We start from the raw sequence: 22,665 nt of genomic DNA, 5'->3' as shown, positions 1-22,665 counted from the left end.
CCTAATACCATATGTAAAAATTAACTCAAAATAAATCAAGTACCTAAATGTAAGACCTAAAACAATAAAACTCTTAGAAGAAAGCAGGACAAAAGCTTCATAACATTGGATTGGGCAATGATTTCTTGTATATGACCCTAAAGGTATAGGCAACAAAAGAAAAAATAAATAAACTGGACTTCACAAAAATTTTTAAATTTTATATACAGGAGACAACATAAGCAGAGTAAAAAGGCAACCCACAGAATAGAAGAAAATATTTGTAAATCATATATCACATATGGGATTAACACCTATCATATATAGAGAACTTCTAAAACTCAACAATAACAAAAAAGAATAACCCAATTAAAAAATAGACAAAGATAGGTGGAAATCTAAAAAAAAAAAAAAAAAAAAAAGCATAAATACAAAACAGAAATAGACTCACAGACATAGAATACAAACTTGTGGTTGTCAAGGGGGTTGGGGGTGGGAAGAGAGAGACTGGGATTTCAAAATTGTATAATAGATAAACAAGATTTTACTGTATAGCACAGGGAAATGTATACAAGATCTTACGGTAGCTCACAGAGAAAAAAATGTGACAATGAATATATATATGTTCATGTATAACTGAAAAATTGTGCTCTACACTGGAATTTGACACAACATTGTAAAATGATTATAAATCAATAAAAAATGTTAAAAAAAAATAGGCAAAGAACTTGAATAGACATTTATCCAAAGATATACAAGATGCCTGCTAAGTACATGAAAAGATGCTCAACATCACTGATTATTAAGGAAATGCAAAACTGCAATGAGATACCACCTCATACCCACTAGGGTGGCTACTATCAAAAAAAAAAAAAAAAAAGAGAGAAAATAAAAGTGTTGGCAAGGACGTGGGGAAACTGGAACCCTTGCACACTGTTGGTGGGAATGTAAAATGGTTTATCTACTATGGAAAATAATATGGTGGTTCCTCAAAAATTAAAAATAGGATTACCAGGCAGGAGGGTATAGCTCAATTAATAGAGTGCCTGCTTAGCACGCATGAGGTCCTGGGTTCAATCCCCAGTACCTCCATTAAAAAAAAAAGTAAATAAACCTAATTACCTCCCCCCAACAACAACAACAATAAATAAACAACAAAAAATTTTTTAAAAAATAGGATTACCATATAATCCAGCAATTCCACTTCTAGGTATATACCCAAAGAATGAAAGGCAATGTCTTAAAGAACAATTTGCACACTCATGTTCATAGCAGCATTAACCACAACAGCTAAAACATGGAAGCAACCCAACTGTCCACTGACAGATGAATGGATAAGGAAAAATGGTATATACTTACCATGGATTATTATTCAGACTTACAAAGGAAGGAAATTCTGAAATAAACTACATCATGGATGACCCTTGGGGACATTATACTAAGTGAAATAAGCCAGTCATAAAAAGACAAACACTGTATGATTCTACTTATATGAGGTACTTAGAGTAGTCAAAATCATAGAGACAGAAAGTAGAATAATGATTGCCAGGAGCTGGGAAAGGAGGGACTGGGAACTTATTGTTTCATAGGTATAGAGTTTCAGTTTCACAAGATGAAAAGAGCTATAGATGGACTGTAGTGATGGCTGTACAATAATGTAAATATACTTAATGCCATAAACTACACATTTAAAATTGGGTAAGATGGTAAATTTTGTTTTATATTTTTTCACAATAAAAATCTTTTAAGCAAATTATCATGAAATCATCTGTAACTTTAATAAAAGGGTTTTGCCAAAAATAGATCAGAAAGCAGGATGCTCCACACTGTAGAACACTTTAAAAATCTGTGCATACTCAACATGTCTTGGTTTTAAATTACTGAACATACATAAACTTCGATTATCAGTTCCCTTATAACTCTACATACAAACATTGGGTATTCTAAAGAAAGACATTTGGAAAAGAGTTGTTTCTTTTTCTTACATGTTAAAATTGCCTACTTAAGTTAGTCTCTATAATTGTAAGCTTTCACAGTAACAAGCTAGCAGCTTATCCCCAACTATTAAGTCCCAGAGAAAGGGTCATTTTCTCCTCAAAGGTTGTGAGACAAACTAAAGTTAAAAATCTTAAAATACGGAAGACTTTTTATATTAACGTTGTTCTAATGGACTGAACAGAGATGCCAGGTAATAGGTTTCTTACAGACTAGAAGAATTCTTACCTGGAAGATCACCCTTTGAGATGGTATCCGTATCCAAATTGTAGGTGTCCTGGAGACGCAACAGAGCTTTGGCTGCCCCAACCTGATCTTCATCATTAGGGAAGTATTGTCTCTGAATAGTTAGGTTAGAGATAAAGCCTTAAAATAGGGAAAGAAAAAAAAGATTCTAGACACGGGTATGAAATGTAGTGTGAGGAATATAGTCAATAACTATGTAGTTATCTTTTTATGGTGGTGACGTATCATAACTAGACTTATCATGGTGATCATTTTGAAACATATAGAAATATAGGATCAGTATGTTGTATAACAGGAACTAATACAGTGTTGTAGGTCAATTATATTGCAAAAACAAACAAACTCACACAAAAAGAGATCAGTTTATGGTTACCAGAGGCACGGGGTTGGAATGGGGTGGAATTGGAGGAAGGCAGTCATGAAGTACAAACTTCCAGTTAATAAGTACTAGTAGGAATGTAATGTACAACATGATAAATGTAATTAATACTGCTGTATGTTATACACAAAAGTCATTAAGGGAGAACTCTTAGAATTTACTCATCACAAGGGAAAACTTTTTTTTTCTATTTCTTTAATTTTGAATGTTAACTAAATTTATTGTGATAATCATTCCATGATGTGTGTTAAGTAAAATCTTTGTGCTGTGTACTTTAAACTTATACAGTGCTGTATATCAATAAATAAAACTCAAAACTAGAAGAAAAAAAGGAAAAAAGATTCTAGAACTTCACAGACTTCCAATTTTTAATATAGTTATAAGGATTTATCAAAATTCATTTGATTATAATTTTCCACCATACCATGCATAACAAGAAAAAATTAAATACACTGAATGATACTTGACATACCTCTAATGTTGTTCAGTGTTCCCAAACCATTTTTAATGTTGCTTAAGTAATCTGGGGTCATTGCATAAGTCATATCTGTATTAGTAGGTAAAGATCAACTAACATAATAATTGAGTTTTCGGTTACACAAGATACCTTAGCTCCACTAAGCCTGAAAAGTGAATGTATTTAAAGATTTGAAAATGACATTAATTGGCAACCAATTATACTTTCAGATAACAATAAGTAAAATGTATGTTCTTAAATAAAGTTCTAATAAGAAAAATTAAGTAAAGTTCTGTTTTCTTCTTCCATGGGCCACATATTACATAAATAAATGCGTAAATATATAAAGTTTGGTGGAATTCTTTGAGGAGAAAGAAGAGACATTAATTATATATTTAAGAGTATCAGGTAAGCTAGTTTATTAAAATATATTTAGATCTGTTGAATTATTGAATATAATGTTCACCAATCAAGATTTGCTCTATATAGGGTATAACTCAGTGGTAGAGTGCATGCTTAGCATGCACAAGATTCTGGGTTCAAACCCCAGTACCTCTAATAAAGTAAGTAAGTAAGTAAGTAAGTAAATAAATAAATAAATAATAAATTTTTTAAAAGATTTGCTCTATATAAATTCTCGTATTAATTTTAAAAGATTTTACATAAAATATTACAAAAATCAAACTAACAAACTAATTACTGTTAACTATATTACTCCTAAGGAGAATGGATGCTAAATACTCCTTAAGGAATACAATGAAAACAAAAAGTGATTTAAAATTTTAATAATATATGTATCATCATTTGCAAATCAAAGTTAGATACCAGATTTCCCTCCCTCCTCATTTACTTATAATCAACTATGCATATTTTGATCATCAAAAGGCCAGGCATTTTTATGTTAATTGAAATGTACAAATGAACAACTAGCTGCAAGAGGACAAAGTTCATAGCAAGCATATTTTTTAGTTTTAAGACCAACTCTTAGTCACAATATGCACATGGAATTTTACAAGGAAGTTTTACAAAAGACTGTAATGTTTTTTATGCCCCCAAACAAAATCCAGGAAGTTGCTTAAATCCTCTCTAATAAAAAGAGAAAATGTGTATCTATTAAAGCATTATGGGATGATTACCACCAATTAAAATGCCAAACTCCCAAGGTTTATCTTATAAAATATAGGTCATACAGGTCATCACTGGAGAACTTTTTAAAATAATAATCAAATGTGTGTGTAGATGTATAATGTATATGAACACATACATATATGACCTTTAAAATGTTCTCATGGTGTTATATAAGCAAGCAAATAATCCTTCCCATCGCAAAGAAGTATTCACGAGTTCTTTATTTTTTTAATTCACAAGTTCTTGACTTAATTTTTCTTTTCATATGTTTTCTTTTCAAGGTTTCCTGTCCTATGTATAATAGTTTAGTTTACTGCTCAAAAATACTTGTAAGCACCCTTGGAGTGTTTCATCTACATAGCTGGCTCAGTTCCCTCTTTTTTTTTTTTTAACCACCTTCTACTATTTAACAAATAAATACTATGTACTAAGCATAATACTTTTATTTCCTTAAACTCCAGGCTTAGTTTTCTGTGTCTGTTACTAAAATATCTAAAACATCTCAATACTCCAACTACAATTTTACTGTTTCAATTACAAAGACATTTATTATTACTGTTTGTTGCCTCAGTTTTTAAATTTATTGTCTACGTTAAGCAAAACAATCCTAAGCTTCAAAGTACTATATAAAACAGAGCTAACATTTTTAAAATCTGAAGATAATCCTAAAATGAAAATGATTACCCTCAGAAATGAAGCTATATGCCAAATAATTGATTCACTTTTGTAGATTTCAAAGTAAAAAGGACCAGTGTTAATAGCAGAAATTACTTTTTTAATAAATTTTCTTTTTCTTTGCTTCCAGTTTTTATTCTTTTTTTTAAATCAAGAATTCAGGATCTAGACGAAATTAATTCTAGTCAAACCAAATACATCCCAGCAATAATTCAGTTTCAAGACTGAACACATGATGTTCTGAGAACTGACTTTATCACTACTTCTGGCATTTCCACAGGTGGTAGCAAAAATGTCATACTTTTTTTTGGCCTGTTAATCTTACCATCTGACTTACCATCTGACATATCCTTAAGGACCAGATTCTCCAACTCACTCCACTCAGTGTTCAGACGTTTCACTAACTTGAATGCATTTACAGGGTGTCCAACAAATCCTTCTGGATCTTTTGTCGCTGTGCTGGTTAACCGGTCTAACTTCTCTGCCCATCTAAAAATGTAAGACACAAATGGAAGATAAATACACTTCACAAGGAAGAACAATTTAGCAAAGCACTCAAAATAAAAAAGACTAGATCTAGAGATTTTTACATTAAAACTATATCTAAAAATTCTTTTACAAGTAAAATTATAAAGGTTTCTTAAAAAGCAAGATTCTCTTACGGATAAATCTAGCTTGGCAGAATCAAAATATGACTACAAGACTTTTTGTTTTAGTTTTGTTCTCTCAAATGGTTACAGTAAACATTAACTTAGTAAAAGTTGTGATTGGATCCCTCTAGTAAGAGCCTGAAAATTCGTTTCCCCACAGGTCCTTAAAGCAAAATAACTGATTATTACAAAGTACAAATCAGCCCAAACCAAATTCAGTTATGTGCTCATTTAAATCAAACTTTTATATTCAATATAAAACCTAATATGCACCAAATTAAAAAATAAAATATCCCAGCCTCTTTTAAGTTTTAAAAAAGTAAATAAATAAAATCAGAATAAAACCAAAATTTTATATTCAATGCCTAAAACAAAAAAAAACCTGAATACTTAACTACTCATTAAACAAAGGATAAGAATTCTCAGGTCAGGATTAACTATTATTTTAATTGACCTGAGCCAATTAAAAATAAATTAGCATTTAAGGAAGAGATATATTAATTAAATAATACTAACTAAACTTATCATTGTAATCTCCAGAATGGAACCAAAGGAGTGAAGGATAAATAGAACTGAAAAACTTCTCCAGAAGGTGGCTTGATTAGGGAGGCTGGAGGACAGAAGACATTAGCAACCATTAAAAAAAAAAAAACTGTCAGTCTACGACCCCGACCCATTTATATTATCTCAATCCATATTCTTCCACATGAGGTCTTAGTTCAGGCCTAACTTTTACTTTCTGTTTTTCTATTTCAGTCTTTTCAAATGGCCTTTTAAGACTGGCAGAGGGCTTTCATTTCCACACAAAGAATGTTTCAGCTCTAGAAAGAAAACATCCAGGTGGAGTCGGAGTCATAATGAGTAAAACACTTTCCTTACTTTTTTATTTGTTCTAATTTGTCCTCTTCTGCCTTAATATAGTCTTTTAGGGAAGTCACCAGATCTTTTTCCGTGTGGATTAAATCAGTCATTTGACCTAGAAGGAAGAAAAGGAAGAAAGTTATTAAATACTCATATTGGTCAGTACACCCATCTTAGATAATTTCAGAATGATCGAAAAACGCTTCATTCTATGAGGACTTAACTGGCATGAATCAGCTATGTTGGAGAGAGTATCCTTTTTCTTTTTTTTTTTTTAAACTAGATAAATAACAACGAAGCCAAAAACTTTTCTAATCATGTGTTCCAATTCTAATTTTCAAGCTACTTAATTGTGTAAGCTTGGGCCATATCAACAAATTGCCTTTTATCTAAAATTTTATTAATTTTTTTATTTTTTAATTTCAAAACATTACTTCCCAAGGATCAATGTTTCTTCTTCCCTTCCTCCCCCCTTCAACCTTCTTTTTTTTGAGACCAATTAGAATTACATTTTTATTTAATAAAGACCACACTAACAAAAAGTTTACTTCACAGCTTAAATTCAAATATCCATATTTAGTTATTCATAATGGGATGAGAAGAGTCATCATTTTACATCCCAAAATTAATACCTGTGTTTTAGTTAGCTCTACAATCACATAAGGTTAAAACTGGTCAAGAGGATGAAGGAAAATAATTCTTTTAAGACAGATGAAATATGCATATAGGAAAATATAAAAGACTAAGTATATGCATTAAATGATTTGCTGGGTGGACTCATTAGCAGAGAATTTTTTTGGTATACTTTCCTAAATTTTCCTAGGTTTCTAACCTGAAAATGTATTGTTCTTATAATCAGAAAAAATTAATTTAAAGAAAAAGACTGATTCTAAAAAAGAGAGATTTTTAGAAGGGCAGAGACTGAAGCAATGTTTCAGTCTCTGGGAATACAACGTTACTTGTTTTTATTGATTGAAAAACACAAAAAAGTGGAAAATTTTAAATAGAAAAACAAACAAAAAAAATTACAACTTACCAATTGAAGTAAAAAACCCTGGATGGGCCAAAGAATGAGGAACTAGAATCCCTACAACTAAAACACACCAGATCATCTTCAAAGGCTTAATTTTACAGGCTCACACACCTAGAAGAGAAATATGGCTGTTACAAAAAAAAGGAACGGTAGGAAAAGTTCCTATTTTTCTATGAACAAAATGTAAATTAGACCCCAAGATCGCCCATGGAACTGTTACTAATTCTCTTAAATTGATTTGCTAATTTAATAAGAGCTACTATCTTATTTTTCACATAGACTAATAACTTTGCATTTCATGTTAAAGAAAAATGTACATGTTTGTTATCACCATAATATATGCTTAAAAATGCTGAGTTTGTTTCCTCCTTAGTTACTACTACAATTAGAGTGATTAAATAGTAATACTTTTTCCATATAGCCTGAAAAATAAATTTTTTCTGTGATCTACAACTAAGCCATGAATTTCTCATTAAAATATACCACTATTAAAGTAACTTAATTCAAATATTACCAAAATATATTCTAAAATGTTAGAATATGTTTAAAGGGAAAAAAAGGTTTCAGAGCTTTCTGATTAATCCTCTGAATTCCTAACTTGTTCCAGCTTTACCCTATATGGCTTTAAATATTAAAATAAGTTCACTTAAAAATTATAGATTTTGGGGTGATGAATAATGTTCTAAAATTGACTGTGGTGATTGGTGGCTGAAGAACACCATGAAAGTACTAAAAACCATTCAATCATGAACATTAAATGGGTGAATCATGTGGTTCATAATTACATCTCAATAAAGCTGTTTTTTTCTTTTTAAGTTGTACAGAATCCAAAAAGAATGAACAGCCCTATCGATTTAAGCTAGCAATTTCTCTCAAAGGACCCAATGTTAGATTTTTTTCTCTTATCTACAGTGCTGTGTAAAAAATCCAGCCCAGTACATAGCTGTGGCATTTTTTAAAAATCTGGCAGCAAAGCCCTTGTATCTTTTTATTTTATCCTCCATCGCACTGCCTTTTCTGGAATGGATTCTTCATGGCAGTTGCAGATTATCAACTAACCAGCAGAGATTTTACCCTGTGCTCCCAAATGCCCTGTCCACACTATTCTCTTGCTGCTTCTCCACCACATACATGGACTTTAAGTCCTTCTCCTTTATTACATTACAGGAGAATAAGTTAACCCTGCAGTACCATTTGCCCCAATAACAGGCACCCACTGGTTACTCTGACTTGTGCAGGCACCTCTCACTCTTCCCAAGTGGCTTCACTTAAAGCAACTGGTTCAAGTCCAAATTGGAAAACTATTACATACATACACACACACACACACACACACACACACACACACACACACACACAAAACACCTTCCCCTAACTTGAATCAATAAAGACAGATCACCACAGAACTGACAATTATTCCTAAGTCTCCTCCCTCCACCTCCTCCTTTCTGCAAACTTCCAGATAGTTCCAGAACCACACAGTAGTGAAATACACTGTTCTCTTGGCTGCTTTACAGTAACTCTTTGGGAAGGCTTCTAGAATGTAGCAGATGCAGACACTTCCTCTCCTGGGCTCCTGCCAAAGCACAAGTCTTTTTCAAAATCCTGGGCTATCTGAACAGTCTAGAATTTTCTGTTTAAACAGATTTCTGCTGTAATTTTCTTCATAAACAAATGTTATTTCCAGCAAATACAAATGCTTTTGCTGTACTAACAGAAGGCTAATCAGAAATGTGTCTAAATGTTTAACTCTGATGGGAAAGTTTAGATTTGTTAGATAAGAGGTGATCATTTTTTCATTGCTAAAATATATTTTGTCACTATAGTTTCATCATCTTTCAAATTGCCCTTAAACCTCACAACCAATCAAGAACCACTAGCCTACAGAAATTACAAAAAAGAAGCATAAAAATTGCTTTATTCTAGATGGAATATAGAGTTACAATCAACAAAAAATAAAACAACAAAAGAAAAGTTATTGGATCTCTGAAAGGAGAGAATTTTTTAACTTAAAAATGGTAAGACAAATAACCTATCAAAAACTAGATGGAATTAAATACACAAAATAATTTAGGTTTATATGTTTTTAAAAACCTATAAACTACAGACTAGGAAGCTAAAGAAAGCAGAGCTCATTTAAGGAACTCATACAAATCAATAAGAAAACCACTAAGACATTACATGATAAGTAGATTAACAATGCAGAAACCCACAAAAGAGGAATTATAATTAATCAAACCAAAAAAACAAAAAACAAAAACTTACTCAGTAATCAAGGACACAAAATTGAAATAAGATAGCCAGTTTTTCACCTATTAAATGAACAACCGAACAAATTTAACATATTAACAATAAAAATATCTAGATGGTGCTATATGTCAAGAAACTTAAAATGAACATATTTTTTACTTGTGAATTTAAATGAAAAACAAGATTTACAAATTAACATCAACTCTCATTCACTGCTGGTGGAAATGCAAAATGGTACAGACACTTCAGAAGACAGTTGGCAGTCTTTCTAATCTTAAAACATTAAACATACTCTTACCATATGATCCAGCAATCATGTGCCTCATGTGCCTTAGTCTTTACCCAAAGGAGCTGAAAATTTATGTCCACACAAAAACCTGCACATGGCTATTTACAGCAGTTTTATTTATAATGGCCAAAACTTGGAAGCAACCAAGATGCCCTTTAGTAGGTGAGTATATAAACTGATACATCCAGCCAATAGAATATTTTTCAATGCTAGAAAAAAAATGAGCTATCAAGCCATGAAAACACATGGAGGGACCTTAAATGCATATTACTAAGTGAAAGAAGTCAATCTGAAAAGGCCATATGCTGTATGATTCCAACTATATGACATTCTGGAAGAGGAAAAATCTATGAAGACAGTAAAAAGATCAGTGATTACAGGGGAGGAGGGAGGAGTGACTAGACAGAGCACAGAGAATTTTTAGAACAGTGAAAATACTCTATGACATTATAAAGATGAATACATGTCATTATCCCTTTGTCCAAACTCACAGAATGAACACCACCAAGACTGAATGGGTAATGTTAAACTATGAACTTCGGGCCATTTAGTGTCAATGTAGATTCATCAATTCTAACAAATATGCATGTGTGGGGGCAGGGAGTATATGGAAAATCTCTGTATATCCTCTCAATTTTGCTATGAAGCTAAAACTGCTCTAAAAAAATTAAGTCTTTAAAAAAAAATAAATTAACATCATACAACCCTGGTAGAATTTGTATTGAATGAGATTAAGTTTCTACTATACTCTGACAGAAAGTTATAAATAAATGCTAATCAAAACAAAGAAAAAAATTAACATCATAAGATAACTATGTAAGAAAATATGCAAAGGAAATTCACCAAGATGTAGTTGTCTCTAGAGAGCAGAACATTAGGTGATTTTTTTACTATTTCTCTGTATTTTCCAGATGTCATAGGATATATTTACTTTTACAGTGACAAAAAACTAATTCCATACAAAATAATAAACCTAAAACATCAACTTCCACGTTATTGCACCATAAGCCTTTAATGAAGTGGTTAACCACTCTCTTAACACAATACAGTAGTTAACAAATACTATACATGTTTGAGCATGTTCATTTTCGAATTCTGTAAACCTCTAGATCTCCCTTTCTGCTTCAAATATTGTTAAGCTTATTTGAAAGCAACCCCAATGTCTAGGAGTGAACTACCCTGTCAGAGTAGCACACTTCTCTATATAGGAATAGAGAAGTGGGAATAGACATGCAACCCAGGCTAAGCCAGTCATTGACTCTCATTCCCATGAACGGAACACCTGAGGACTGGGCTTGTAAAATGGTAAAAAGCAGCTCTTTCTGGAATTGCTAAGCTCAGAAGATGTGAATTTGGAGCTGCCTGTGACCATCTTCTCCACTTGTCAAGGACTCATAGGAACCCAATCTATTAACAGGACGGTCATGCAGAAACAAGCAGTTTTACAAGCTCCATGGCCCTGATTCTTCCAACTACTACTTTGAATCTGTGAGGTACCCCAATAATCTTCCAGCTCAGCTAAGGCAACCTGGTAAATTCCCTTTTTCTTAAACTAATTCAAGTTGGATTTCTGTCATTTGCGATAGAAAGTTCAGACCCACACAGCATTACTTCATATTACCATGCCAACTTAAGCTAGCTAATACAAATGAAGATATCCCTGTATAGCTGTGGTTCTAAACTTTAGCTATATTAGAATCACCTAGATAATTTATGCAAGTTCCCAGATGCTGCTGCTGCTGCCGCTCTGGGGAATCACACTTTGAGAACCACTGGATACAAACAAACTTTGACATCACACAGAAGGTGCTCTTTGCCTTTAAAACAGATTTTACTTCAAAAAAAAATCACTGAATTTCTAATTACTCTAGGGAATGGTTCCTCTAATCTGTTTTAATACTATGTCTCACCCACATTCTTTCAGAAACTGTAAGTGACACGTTAATAGTCAACCGTATCTTTACCAATCACAGATTTTCAAAACATAATGGTGTCTTTCCTTATGTCTCACTTCCATTTTTTTTTTACCACCCTCAACATGCAAGCAAGTTAGCACCTTGCAAAGCAAATCATAAGCAACTAAGAGTCAAGCATCCCAAAAGACATTAGTTTAATCAAAAATAGTCAGATATAAATAAATGTCTTCTGTTCTAAATTCTGAAGCAAGCTTGAAACAGAATTTAAGTGGGTAAAGAGGATGCAATCTCTTTTAAAACAAGGATAAACCTCAGCTCCCGGAGACAACTTGACTCAAAAAAATAAATTAATTAAAAAGAGAAAGGAAGGAGGAAAGAAAAGAATGCCAAAGAAGAGTCAAAGACACAAACATAAATATATAGTGGAATAAAATTTAGTCCTGAAATAGTATGGATAAATTATCCATTATGCATAGATTATGATAATATTTTGGTTCTTGGCTGGATGGTAGGCTCATGAGTGTTTATTATTTAATTTTTATAACATACATGTTACATATAATGTTTGATATGCATGAATATTATATTTTTAAACTATAAGGAAAAAACAACATGGAAGACATCTTCCTGAGAAACACATTCTCAGGTAGACCTGGATAAAAATAAACTGCAAAGTATACTATTTATCCACACTTTCCTACAATCCCTCTTCCAGGAAAGTCTAGTCCTAGGCACTCACAGATCAATCAAATCTGGGAACAGATTTTAAAACAGTCCTTCTACATTGCAGATATTTACAATTTTGAGTTACCACGATTCACTGAATTGTATGTTCAAGTTATTCAATGAATTACTAGAACAGGGCATTTGGCAAATAATCCTATTAGCCTTTTGGTCTAACATTTTTCTTCCCAATTGCAATATTTTAACAAGTTTGTCTCTCCCAGACAAATCATTCAAAAGTTAATAAGGCAGACTGAAGAATGCTTGATATTCTAATCTAAACTTTCTTTGACACTAAAAATTTTCCACAGAGCTTCTTCTAACAGTCTCCACACCTTCCACAAATGTTCCAAACCTTCTTTTAGAGGGCTCCAGCTTTAAGTTTATTTTCCCTCATACAAATTCCATATTCAGCTGTTAGTTTTCCTGACATCTGTGTTAGACTTTAATCTTTCTGCCAGTTTTTACGGTCAATGCAAAAAAACAAACACAAATTCAGACTTCTGATTCAGGCCATTGCAATGTGGTATACAAATCAAGACAGCCCATCTCTTCCATATAAGCAGGATGGATTTTCCAAGACAAGTGTGGTTACTAGTAGAACTAGTTATATTTCTGTTCTCCCCTATAATCCTTCTGCAAGTTGCCATTTGTTTTAACTTAATTCTATGAATTCCAGTCATACTTCTGCTCCCAAAGAGAGTGAGCTACATTGCTAGTACACACAACCTGACGGAAAGTGCCTTAATGCTATGACCAACATTTCTATCAGAAACTCAGAAATTATGCTAGCCTCTTTCCCACAACTTTCTGTACTTGATCAGTGAACCCAGTCTTTGGCATCATTCCAATGGAACAGCGGTTCAGGATTTGGTTGGTAAGAAGCTCTAAATCAAGATATTGCCCTTAACTGAAAATGCTACCTCAGGCTGTCTTTCGGAGGTTCTTCCAAAGTTCAGTCTTCCCTGCCAGGAAGAATCTGAAGATAAGATCATTTCAAACATACACACACCTGTTTTTCCCTATATAGCACCTCAACCAACCCTATTCTTTCTTCCGGAAACTGCCCCACTCTACCTTTAATTCATCTCCGTAATTTTAACAGCCATGTTATATAACAAGGCTCTTCTCCCTAATCAAGTAGCTACTCAAAATTCTTTGCTGGAAAATTTGAAAATGAAAACTGAGAAAGAAGTGGCAGACACTCTTTGAATGCTTGAACTATATTATAAATAAAGTGCAGAAGTTAGGGACCAAGTTTTGACACCATATCTCAAACAGCAGAATTTCTTAATTTTGATGAAGTTGCATCTATCATTTTGGATCACACTTTTGGGGTCATATCTAAGAAATCTTTGTCAGACCCAAGGTCAAAAAGATTTTATCTTATATTTTCTTCAAGTTATTTTCTAGCTTTATGCCTTACCTCAAAGTCTAGAGCTGTTCTGAACTAGTTTTTGCAGTGTGCGGTATTTTTACACTGAGGCTATAATGAAGAAAAAGATTCTATTTTAATGTTTGAGTGCTGATTGCCTTGATGCCCCACTTCCATCTCCCTTTTGCCTCACATCTGGGTAAGTCAGTAGAAAGGCCATTCCCTCCGTTGGTGTCTGGGAAGTTGAAACCATGGAAATCCCACAAGTGGGAACTATTACATGGGTCCCTCCTTCTAGCCACAGTAACAATTAAACCCAATCATCCTGCTTCACTTTTGCTTTATTCTGGACTAATCCTAAACCCTGTCCTTGAGGAATCCTTTTGCAGTTGTCTGTGTGAATAAACTTTATTTCCTATTTCATATTCATTGGTGCCTTTTTGTCAGTTGTCCCAACATTTATATAAACTCCTAGGCAGAGTCCAATAGAGGATATTAGGTACACAAATAAAACAGTTTTTTTGCATATGAACATCCAACTATTCCAGATTATCCGTACTCTACTGAATTGCCTTAGTACCTTTGTCCAAAATGAACTGACCATTTTGTGTGTGTGGATTCTCTACTTTGTTCCATTGACCTGTATGTCTATCTTTTCTCCAATACCACAGTTTTAAGTATTGTAACTACATAGGAAGTTGAAATCAGGTAGTGGGTTTTCCAATTTTGTTCTTTTTTCAAAATTGTTTTGCCTTTTCTAGTTCTTTTGTTTTTCCATATCAGTTTTAGAATCAGCTTGTCAGTTCATGTAAGAAATCTTGCTGGGATCTGGACCACAATTGCACTGGATCTATAGATCAGTCTGGGACAAACAGATATCTTAATAATATTGAGTATTCCAATCCATAAATATGGTATAGCTTTTCATTTATTTAGGTCTTCTTTGGGTTCTTTCATTAGTGTTTTATAATTTTCATTATACAAATCTTGCACATATTTTGTGAAGTTAATATTAAATAATTCATGGTTAGTGGTGCTATTGAGATGGTACTTTTAAACTTTAATTTCCAATTGTTCACTGTTATTATAAGGAAATACAACTGATTATTGTATATTGATCTTCTGTCCTTCAACCCTGCTGAATTCACTTATTAGACCTAGAGCTTTTTTTCAGTAACATTTCAGATTTTCCACAGACATTCTGTCCATGATTAGCAACAGTTCCTATTCTCTGAAACACACTGTTGTAAGCATGAAGACAAGTCACAGATTGGGGAAAAACATTTCCCTACCACGTATGTAGCTATTTCACTCCTAAGTATTTATGTAAGAGGAAAAAAAGGATATATTCCTCCAAAAATTTATATGTGAATGTTCCTAGCAGCTTTATGAATGATAGTTAAAAGCTGGAAACAACTCAAATGTCCATCAATTAGTAAATGAACAAAAAAATTTTTCTAGTATACCCATACAAATAATACTACTTGACAATAAAAAGGAATGACATATAACAACATAAATGAATTTCAAAACAATTATGCTGACTGCAAGAAGACAGCCTCCCCCCTAAAGTACACACTATATAATTCCATTTACAGAAAACTCTACAAAATACAAACAAATCTTAAGTGTTAGAAAAAGATCAGTGGTTACCTAGGGATGAGGAAAGGGCAGGAAGGAGCAGGAGGGAGGGTATAGAGAGAGTTATGAAGAAACTCTTGAACGTGTTAGGTATGTTCCTTATCTTGATTGTGTTGACAATCTCGTGGATATATACTTCTGTCAAAACTTACCTATGGTACAGTTTATTGTACGCAATTACACCTCAATAATAAAGTTGTTAAAATATACCAATTACTTAATTTATGAGTAATCACCGTCATATGTCATCACTGGTGTTTTCTTTATTTATAAAACACTATCACTTGGTAGCTATGATTACTGTTCACAAATAATATTATTTAAGATATTTTTTATTCAGACAGAAAACTGAGATCAAAATATCTTTCAGGTTAAAAGATTAGTAAATTTGAGACCATGTAAATTTGAGAATTTATATGAGATATCTTCATATAACTTCTGAATATGAATAAAATCTTGCCAGGGTTTTAAAAAAAGTGGGGGGGAGTTGTTAGAACAAGGGGGCAAGAACAAAGCCAATATGAACAGCAAATAAAGCTTTGAGGTCCTAAATTAAACAACTAGGTTTAATAAACACTAAAATAAGCATTGATTGACCACAATGATTTTTTGAAAGAATTAGATCTGCAAATCCAGTTAAGATTGGAGTGTAAGAGAAGTCTTCAGCCTACTTAAAATCAGTTAAGCAATGTTTACTAAACACTCAAATAAAATAATTAGACATATAAATTTATATAACTGTCCTCCATTCTGAACACTATTTCAAATACGAAGTTATCATGATTCTTTCTCAGCACAATGTTCAGAACATAATAATTGACTAAACTTCACTTAAAAAATAAGAACATAACAACAGATGCTAATACTTAATGATCACAATATAGAATCAAGGAAAACACCTCCAGGATAATTTCTCTCATTCTCTCAAACTAAACAGACTTTGTATACAAGTGTCCCTTCTTAACGGAATTCTTAGAATTTTTCAGAAAACAATCCATGGTTGAAAATCATGAGAAATTACTAGGGAAACAGAGCTAGGTACTGAGGTTAAAAATCTTACAAATACATATTCAGCAAAACAGAAAATAGGCCTCTGAAAATTAGTGATTAATACTTTACAAGCTTCCATTTCTATTATTTATTCCTTGGAAACTTTACAAAAGCTTCTTGTTAAAATTTTGGGAGGAGATGCTAATAGAGTCCGTTTCTTTCACTGCTTGGACATGCATAACAAGATATATTATTCTTCTATTTGGTGCTTCGTATCAATGTTCAATGCCTTTTTATTTTATAGTTGCTGACTACTAATTCTCGGGTCTTACTGTAGTTCCAAAATCAAAGTAACTCTGATGCCTGAATGGAAAACATCTAGAGAGGTTAACTTCTGTTTAACTCACTCTGCATAGATGAGTGACAAATGCCTGAATGCACCTACAGTATACCTTAAGTCCTATTCCTAACACAAAAGAAGTTACACATACTTTTAACTCTGACCACAATCTACTCCGGCCAGGGCCAGTTAGTCCATAGCAGAACACCCAAAACCAGCTTTAGCAGCCCCTCCCCTGCTACTTTATAGCTCTGAGGCCCAGCTATACTTCACCTCCACTTCTTCCCTCCCACAGCTCTTCTACAAAAGAGGTTCCATTTTCCTTTACCCTAGTCTCCCTCTTTTTTTTCTAGTCTTCAATTCTCTTTTTCTAATGCCAGATCCAAGGTTGTCTAGATGAGGAAAAGGTATGCAAAATAAAACCACAAATACTAGAATAGGGGAAAATGAATTCATGGTTGCAGAGGATGTGAATGTAGATACAGGTTTCCACTCAGCACTTATTCAGATTTAACATCAAGTCAGATATTAGTAATATGTTTGTATATTGTAGTTTTTCATGTCCTATTTTTCCTGTGAAACATTTATCACACTTTTGATTTTCCCATAGTCCACTGGGCATGTTACAAATGCTTTTAAAATTAAATTGAATGGAATAACTAAGGGAATTACTACCAACCAGAAACTATTTTATTTCAACTCTAGATGTTGAAAATATTTCTAATATATCGGTAATATGCAATTCAACTGATTTGTTTCCTTCCATTACCTCAAAGTCAGATTGACCAATTATCATAGATGAAGGAATATATCAGTCAGAAAACAATCTGGGTCCAAATCCTACTTTTGCCACATACTGTATTCTTGGGCAAAATACTTGACTTCTTGAAGCCTCAATTTATTTGTAAAATGGGAATGATATAAAACAACTTCACAGAATTACTTTAAAGATCAAATTATACCATATATTAAACAACACTTTATAAACTGCAAAGTGCTTTAGTTGTTAGCATGTTGTTTAAAAATCTTTTTAGAGCCCAATTCAATCCCCTAGAAAATTCTCTTAGGGGGAAGGAAAAGTTACTGATGTAAGGTTTTATTGTCACCTGTTTCTTTTCCTTCAACAAAACAAAATACTCAGAAAGAAACCTGGTTAAAGTTTTACTGTACAGGTGGATAAAATAAGCCACTAAATTACAGCCTTCTCTTCACACTACTTATATTGGAGAAACAGCTCAAATGACCAACAAGAAAGGCTGAGTATATCAACTTGATATAATATCACTGTTTAAATGAAAAATATGTACACCACCAAAATATGGACACATTAATATAAAACATTAAGCAAGAAGGGGAAGAAGTCCAAGATAGCACTCATTCACTGATGACAGCTATGTAAGAAGCATGAATCTCCATACTGTATTTTTTGCCAAAGAGCAGCCAAATATACTAATAGTCAAATGGATCATCCAAAGCAACAACAAGAAAAGGAATGTTTTTCATTATAGCAAGTTCAAAAACTGCTGGAGTAACCTTAATGAATTCTTTTGAATTTCATTAGTTTTTACTGAGATACAATATTTGGCTAGAAGAAACCTAATGAGAGGATAGCTTTAATTTATACAAATAAATTTCACTGAATAGAAACATGAATGAAGCTTTAACTAGTTTAAGAAGTATACATACACACTTTATTTGGCTTGTCTCTTAATATATATATTATACAGATATACCATTATGATATAATTATAAAATTCAAGATCTCACTATAAGAAGAGCAATAAAGTTTAATGCCAAAGGCTTGTGCAATTTATTTTTCTTTATCTTCAAGTATTATCTACTTTCAGAGTAGAACCAAAAATACATTACAATATATGGGAGGTGGGGTACGGGCAGAGGCCAATGTGACGTATGATTGCCTAGGCAATTTAGCAATTCAACAATTCTCCAACCAACTTATTAACTTTTGTTAAAACTCTTTTAGCAAAAGTTTATTAGGGTCATCTTTATAGTCAAGTCCAGTCAGACTTACAGGCCCAGTTCAATTTTCAGAAATATTCAAGAGTTCCTGCCCCAAGATAACTGAATGCTTTTAAGGATTTACTTCATACCTCTTACTTTTTAGGTATTATAGGGTTAAGGTTTTAGAGTTTATAGATGCATCTGTGATGGAGGGAGAGAGTATCTGTAAATGGTAACTAAAATTCTATGCAGATGTGTGTACTTGCATTTTCAGACCCAGGGTCCACATCTTCCATCAGATTCTCAATGGATTTCAGTACCTTAAATAGGTTGAGAACTGCTACCATGTATCTCACACAGTACACTTTTCAAATCTAAGAGATGTAATTATATTCCAGTTAATAACTGCTAAGTAAAATAAGGCATTCCTTCCACAGAAGTGAAGGCTCACAAGATTTATGGCTGCATCCCTGGAATAAAGGCAGGAGTCTGAACACACATGCCCTATGAAAGACACTGCTTGTCAGCATGCAACCCACTCTGCAGTATTAGAAAAGGTGAACATCCTCTTCACGAAAAAGTCAAGATTCACCTGCAACAACCTGGGCTTCCCTGGTAATAAAAACTTTTTTTCGTGAGTCTTTTACACTCTATAAATTTTTCTGCAATAATTCAAAGTTGTGTGGGGGGAGGGTACAGCACAGTGGCAGAGTGCATGCTTAGCACACATGTGGTCCCAGTTTAATCCCCAGTACCTTCATTAATAAATAAATAAACCCAATCACCCCCCCCCAAAAAAAAAGCTGTATATATTTTTCATGTTTTTTTTTATTACTTTAGTTACCAGGATATAAAATGGCCAATACAATTATCCACTTACCAAAGTTCTTGGCTTTCAGTACTTCAAAATAAAACTTATATTAAAGATGCCAAAGGAATAGTATTATTCACCTAAACACACCAAGTAGTCCTTTTCCTAGTAATTACGTTAAATCTATAAGAAGCATTTGCCATTAGCTATCTAAAATACGGGCAGGACTTAAAGCATAATATTCCAAAACCAAAACCGACATGGCTTTTAAAGGTAAGTGATAGAACCTGTGCTTCCCACACAAAGAAAAAGGTAAAATTTGAAGCTCACAGTTCACTCAGAAATTACATTCACAGGCTAAAAGTCAAAGTTAAAGAAAAATCACTGAATATCTATTTAAAATTTAAATCAAGGCAAAAATATATTCAAGGTTGTTCACTTTGAGCTTCTTGAATATTTCCTGTTTAAGATACTCATTTTTTCCATACATAACTGACGAGAAAAATACCTTTAAAATGTTTTCTAAATTAAATCCCAATGCTCCTGCTATGTGGACTGAATATTTCATCTGATTATTTTAGGAAAAGACTAGCCTCATTCATAAGCTGCATCTAAATCTAAAAGGGGAAATACGTTTCTTCCCAGAACCTATAAAAAAAAAAGAGCCAAAAGTTGATGAAAGAACACTGCTGCCACGTCCTTTTCCCTTCCCCCACTCAGTAGTGGCTACTTCATTCCTTTAGAGTGCATTCCAAGGGAAAGTCCGAGAGCCACGGCTCTTGAAGAAACCAGAAACAGTTAAGTTGAAACTGGCAAGCCTCTTCGGCCTTTCCAATCAATTCCTAAAAGGAGATCTAGCTGCTGCTTCATCTCTTTCTTAAAGCAAACAGTGCAAAATTCCATGAGTCTTCTCCAGTCTACCTACTCCAGTCTATCTGCAGTGCCTAAGATGTTAGTGTGTAAAAACTTAATTTATTTAATACATTCGGTTATTTAGAAGCAGTCCATCACTCATGGTACCATCCTTCCTCCCCCTTAAAACACACATCTGGGGGCCATCCATGTAACTCAACTCAAAGTTCCCACACAACCATAGAATTCGATTTACTGATGTGGACTTTTAAAAGTAGCAAACTCTGCTGAGAGAAAGAGAGGGGGAGGGGGAGAAGCTCATGTGCCTTTAAAAAATTTATGTGGCATCAGAAGGAAGGAAGAAGCCTAGCTTCCCCGTTGACTAGGGGAGCTGACAGCCGACTTCCTCTATCCAGCCGCCCGAAACTCGCCGCCCGGGGCTACGTCTAGCTGCTCGGGCAGCACCACTGCGCGCAACAGATGAGTTTAACCTGAACTTCCCGGGGCAGGTCCGCTTCCCAGACCTGACGACTCTTCGCCAGGGTAAAAACGCCCTAGTGCCTCAGCATCAGCTCTTAGCTTTAAAGTCCGCTCTCCACTGCCACATGCTCACCATCTGCCGCTGTGGAGGCCGAAAACCCTCGCGTACCCCTCAGCTTTGTAGGGAGGACCAGGTAGCAGAGGCGCTCGGAAAAATCAACAGGGTGATCCCACCCCGGGAAGGAATATTCAGGAAAGTCCTGGTCCTCAGGGCGGAGACAGAGGCTGCCGCAGCCCCAACAGTCGGGAACGCCAACCAGGGAGGAGGTGGGAAGGGGAGCACGGCGGAGGGCAGAAGGGGGTCTCGGGCAGCGAAGGGGAGCGAGGCGGAGGGCGAGGGGCCGCGTCTCCAGAGGAGAACGTACTGAGGTTGAGCAGTAAACTGGGGAACCCCCCGCCCCCGAGCCGTCCCACCAGAGGGGACAGGGACCAGACCACCAGGACCATCGGAGAAAGGCCACGGCTGCCCAAGGATTTTAGCCTCAGTCCCCAAGGTCGAGGAAGCGTCTCACCTGGGAAGTGGGACGGGAGGGCGGCGCGTTCTGCAGTCTCGGGTCGGTAGCCTTCACTCGAGCCGGCTACCTACTCCCCTAAGCCCGCTGGCGGCGCGACTGGGCAGCAGAGGGAGCCAGTTAGCCCTTTTATATCCTTAGGCCGCGACGGCAGTGCCGAGGAGGAGGCGACTGCAGCCCTCGCTACGTGAGCTCGATCACACCAGCGCCCCAGGGACTGCGCAGGCGCCCAGCCCTCTCCGCCCCAACCCGCGGCCCACGCCCGGCCTCCACACCAGCCCGTGGAGCCCGAGGCCGAGAGGAGGGGCCGGCGTGCGGGCCTGTGATGGAACGCGCCTGCGCAGGGTTCTCACCACGCCGCTGTTACCGTGGTTACCTCGGGTTTGCCACGCTCCTTTAGACAGGTTGTTTAGCGAGCGCCTGAATTTCAGGATCAGCCTCAGTCAGGGCTGAGCGAAGAAACCACCAGCGAGGAAATATCTTAATATGAGAGAGGGAACATACGAACGTAGAAAATAAAGCAGAAAAGAAGCATCGGGTGGAAAAAACACAGTACATACTGTCTTGATTATCTCAGCTGTGTTGGCCCTGAGGCTTTTTGTTCTGAGAACCTTCCTCTGTTACCTACACTCATTTTACATGAATCTCCGTCTCCCATCTTTATACTTTATCAGTAGGTAATGGACTTCGCGCTCCGGAGATTTTCTGAGTTCAATTCCCGGCTCAGTCCCTTAAAACTTTGGACATTAACATCTCTGCATATCAGTTTCCCCAACTGCAAAATGAGAACGATGATACATACCTCGTAGGATTATCGTGCGAATTAAATGAGATAATGTATGTAAAGCACTTAACATATGCCTAGCACACAGAAAGGGCTTGGTAAGTATTAGACTGTGTTGAAGCATATAAGGCAGCCAGTGCTGTATTTGGTCTTAATCTAACATTTGCCTTAAGTCATTATAATCCTGAAAGAAGAAAGCGTTACTATCAGGGAGCAGACAATGAAGGAGATATTTGTCCCTTGTGACTGAAAGGGAAGAAAGATTCCTCTAAGATCT

At 34.9% G+C, this 22,665-nt stretch overlaps 1 protein-coding gene across 2 annotated transcripts in view; it reads right to left on the bottom strand.

Moving 5' to 3' along the window:
- The window catches only part of P4HA1 (prolyl 4-hydroxylase subunit alpha 1), a 68,058-nt gene extending 46,258 nt beyond the window's left edge, over nucleotides 1–21,800 (bottom strand). Inside the window, exons 1-5 of one of the 2 annotated variants that reach the window (XM_006173393.3) lie at nucleotides 21,605–21,800; nucleotides 7,407–7,514; nucleotides 6,389–6,485; nucleotides 5,197–5,348; nucleotides 2,203–2,340 (exon numbers count right to left, since the gene is read on the bottom strand). In XM_006173393.3, the coding sequence (XP_006173455.1) occupies nucleotides 2,203–2,340; nucleotides 5,197–5,348; nucleotides 6,389–6,485; nucleotides 7,407–7,482 (463 nt within the window). In that variant the 5' untranslated portion in view covers nucleotides 7,483–7,514; nucleotides 21,605–21,800. The remainder of the gene's footprint in view (nucleotides 1–2,202; nucleotides 2,341–5,196; nucleotides 5,349–6,388; nucleotides 6,486–7,406; nucleotides 7,515–21,604) is intronic. The other variant, XM_006173392.2, reaches the window with a different exon arrangement.
- Between the last annotated feature and the right edge of the window lie 865 nt (nucleotides 21,801–22,665).

Source organism: Camelus ferus, chromosome 29 (genome assembly GCF_009834535.1).
Source record: "Camelus ferus isolate YT-003-E chromosome 29, BCGSAC_Cfer_1.0, whole genome shotgun sequence".
NCBI lineage: Eukaryota > Metazoa > Chordata > Mammalia > Artiodactyla > Camelidae > Camelus > Camelus ferus.
The sequence above is the reverse complement of the archived record's forward strand: the minus strand, read 5'-3'. Positions and strand labels throughout refer to the sequence as shown.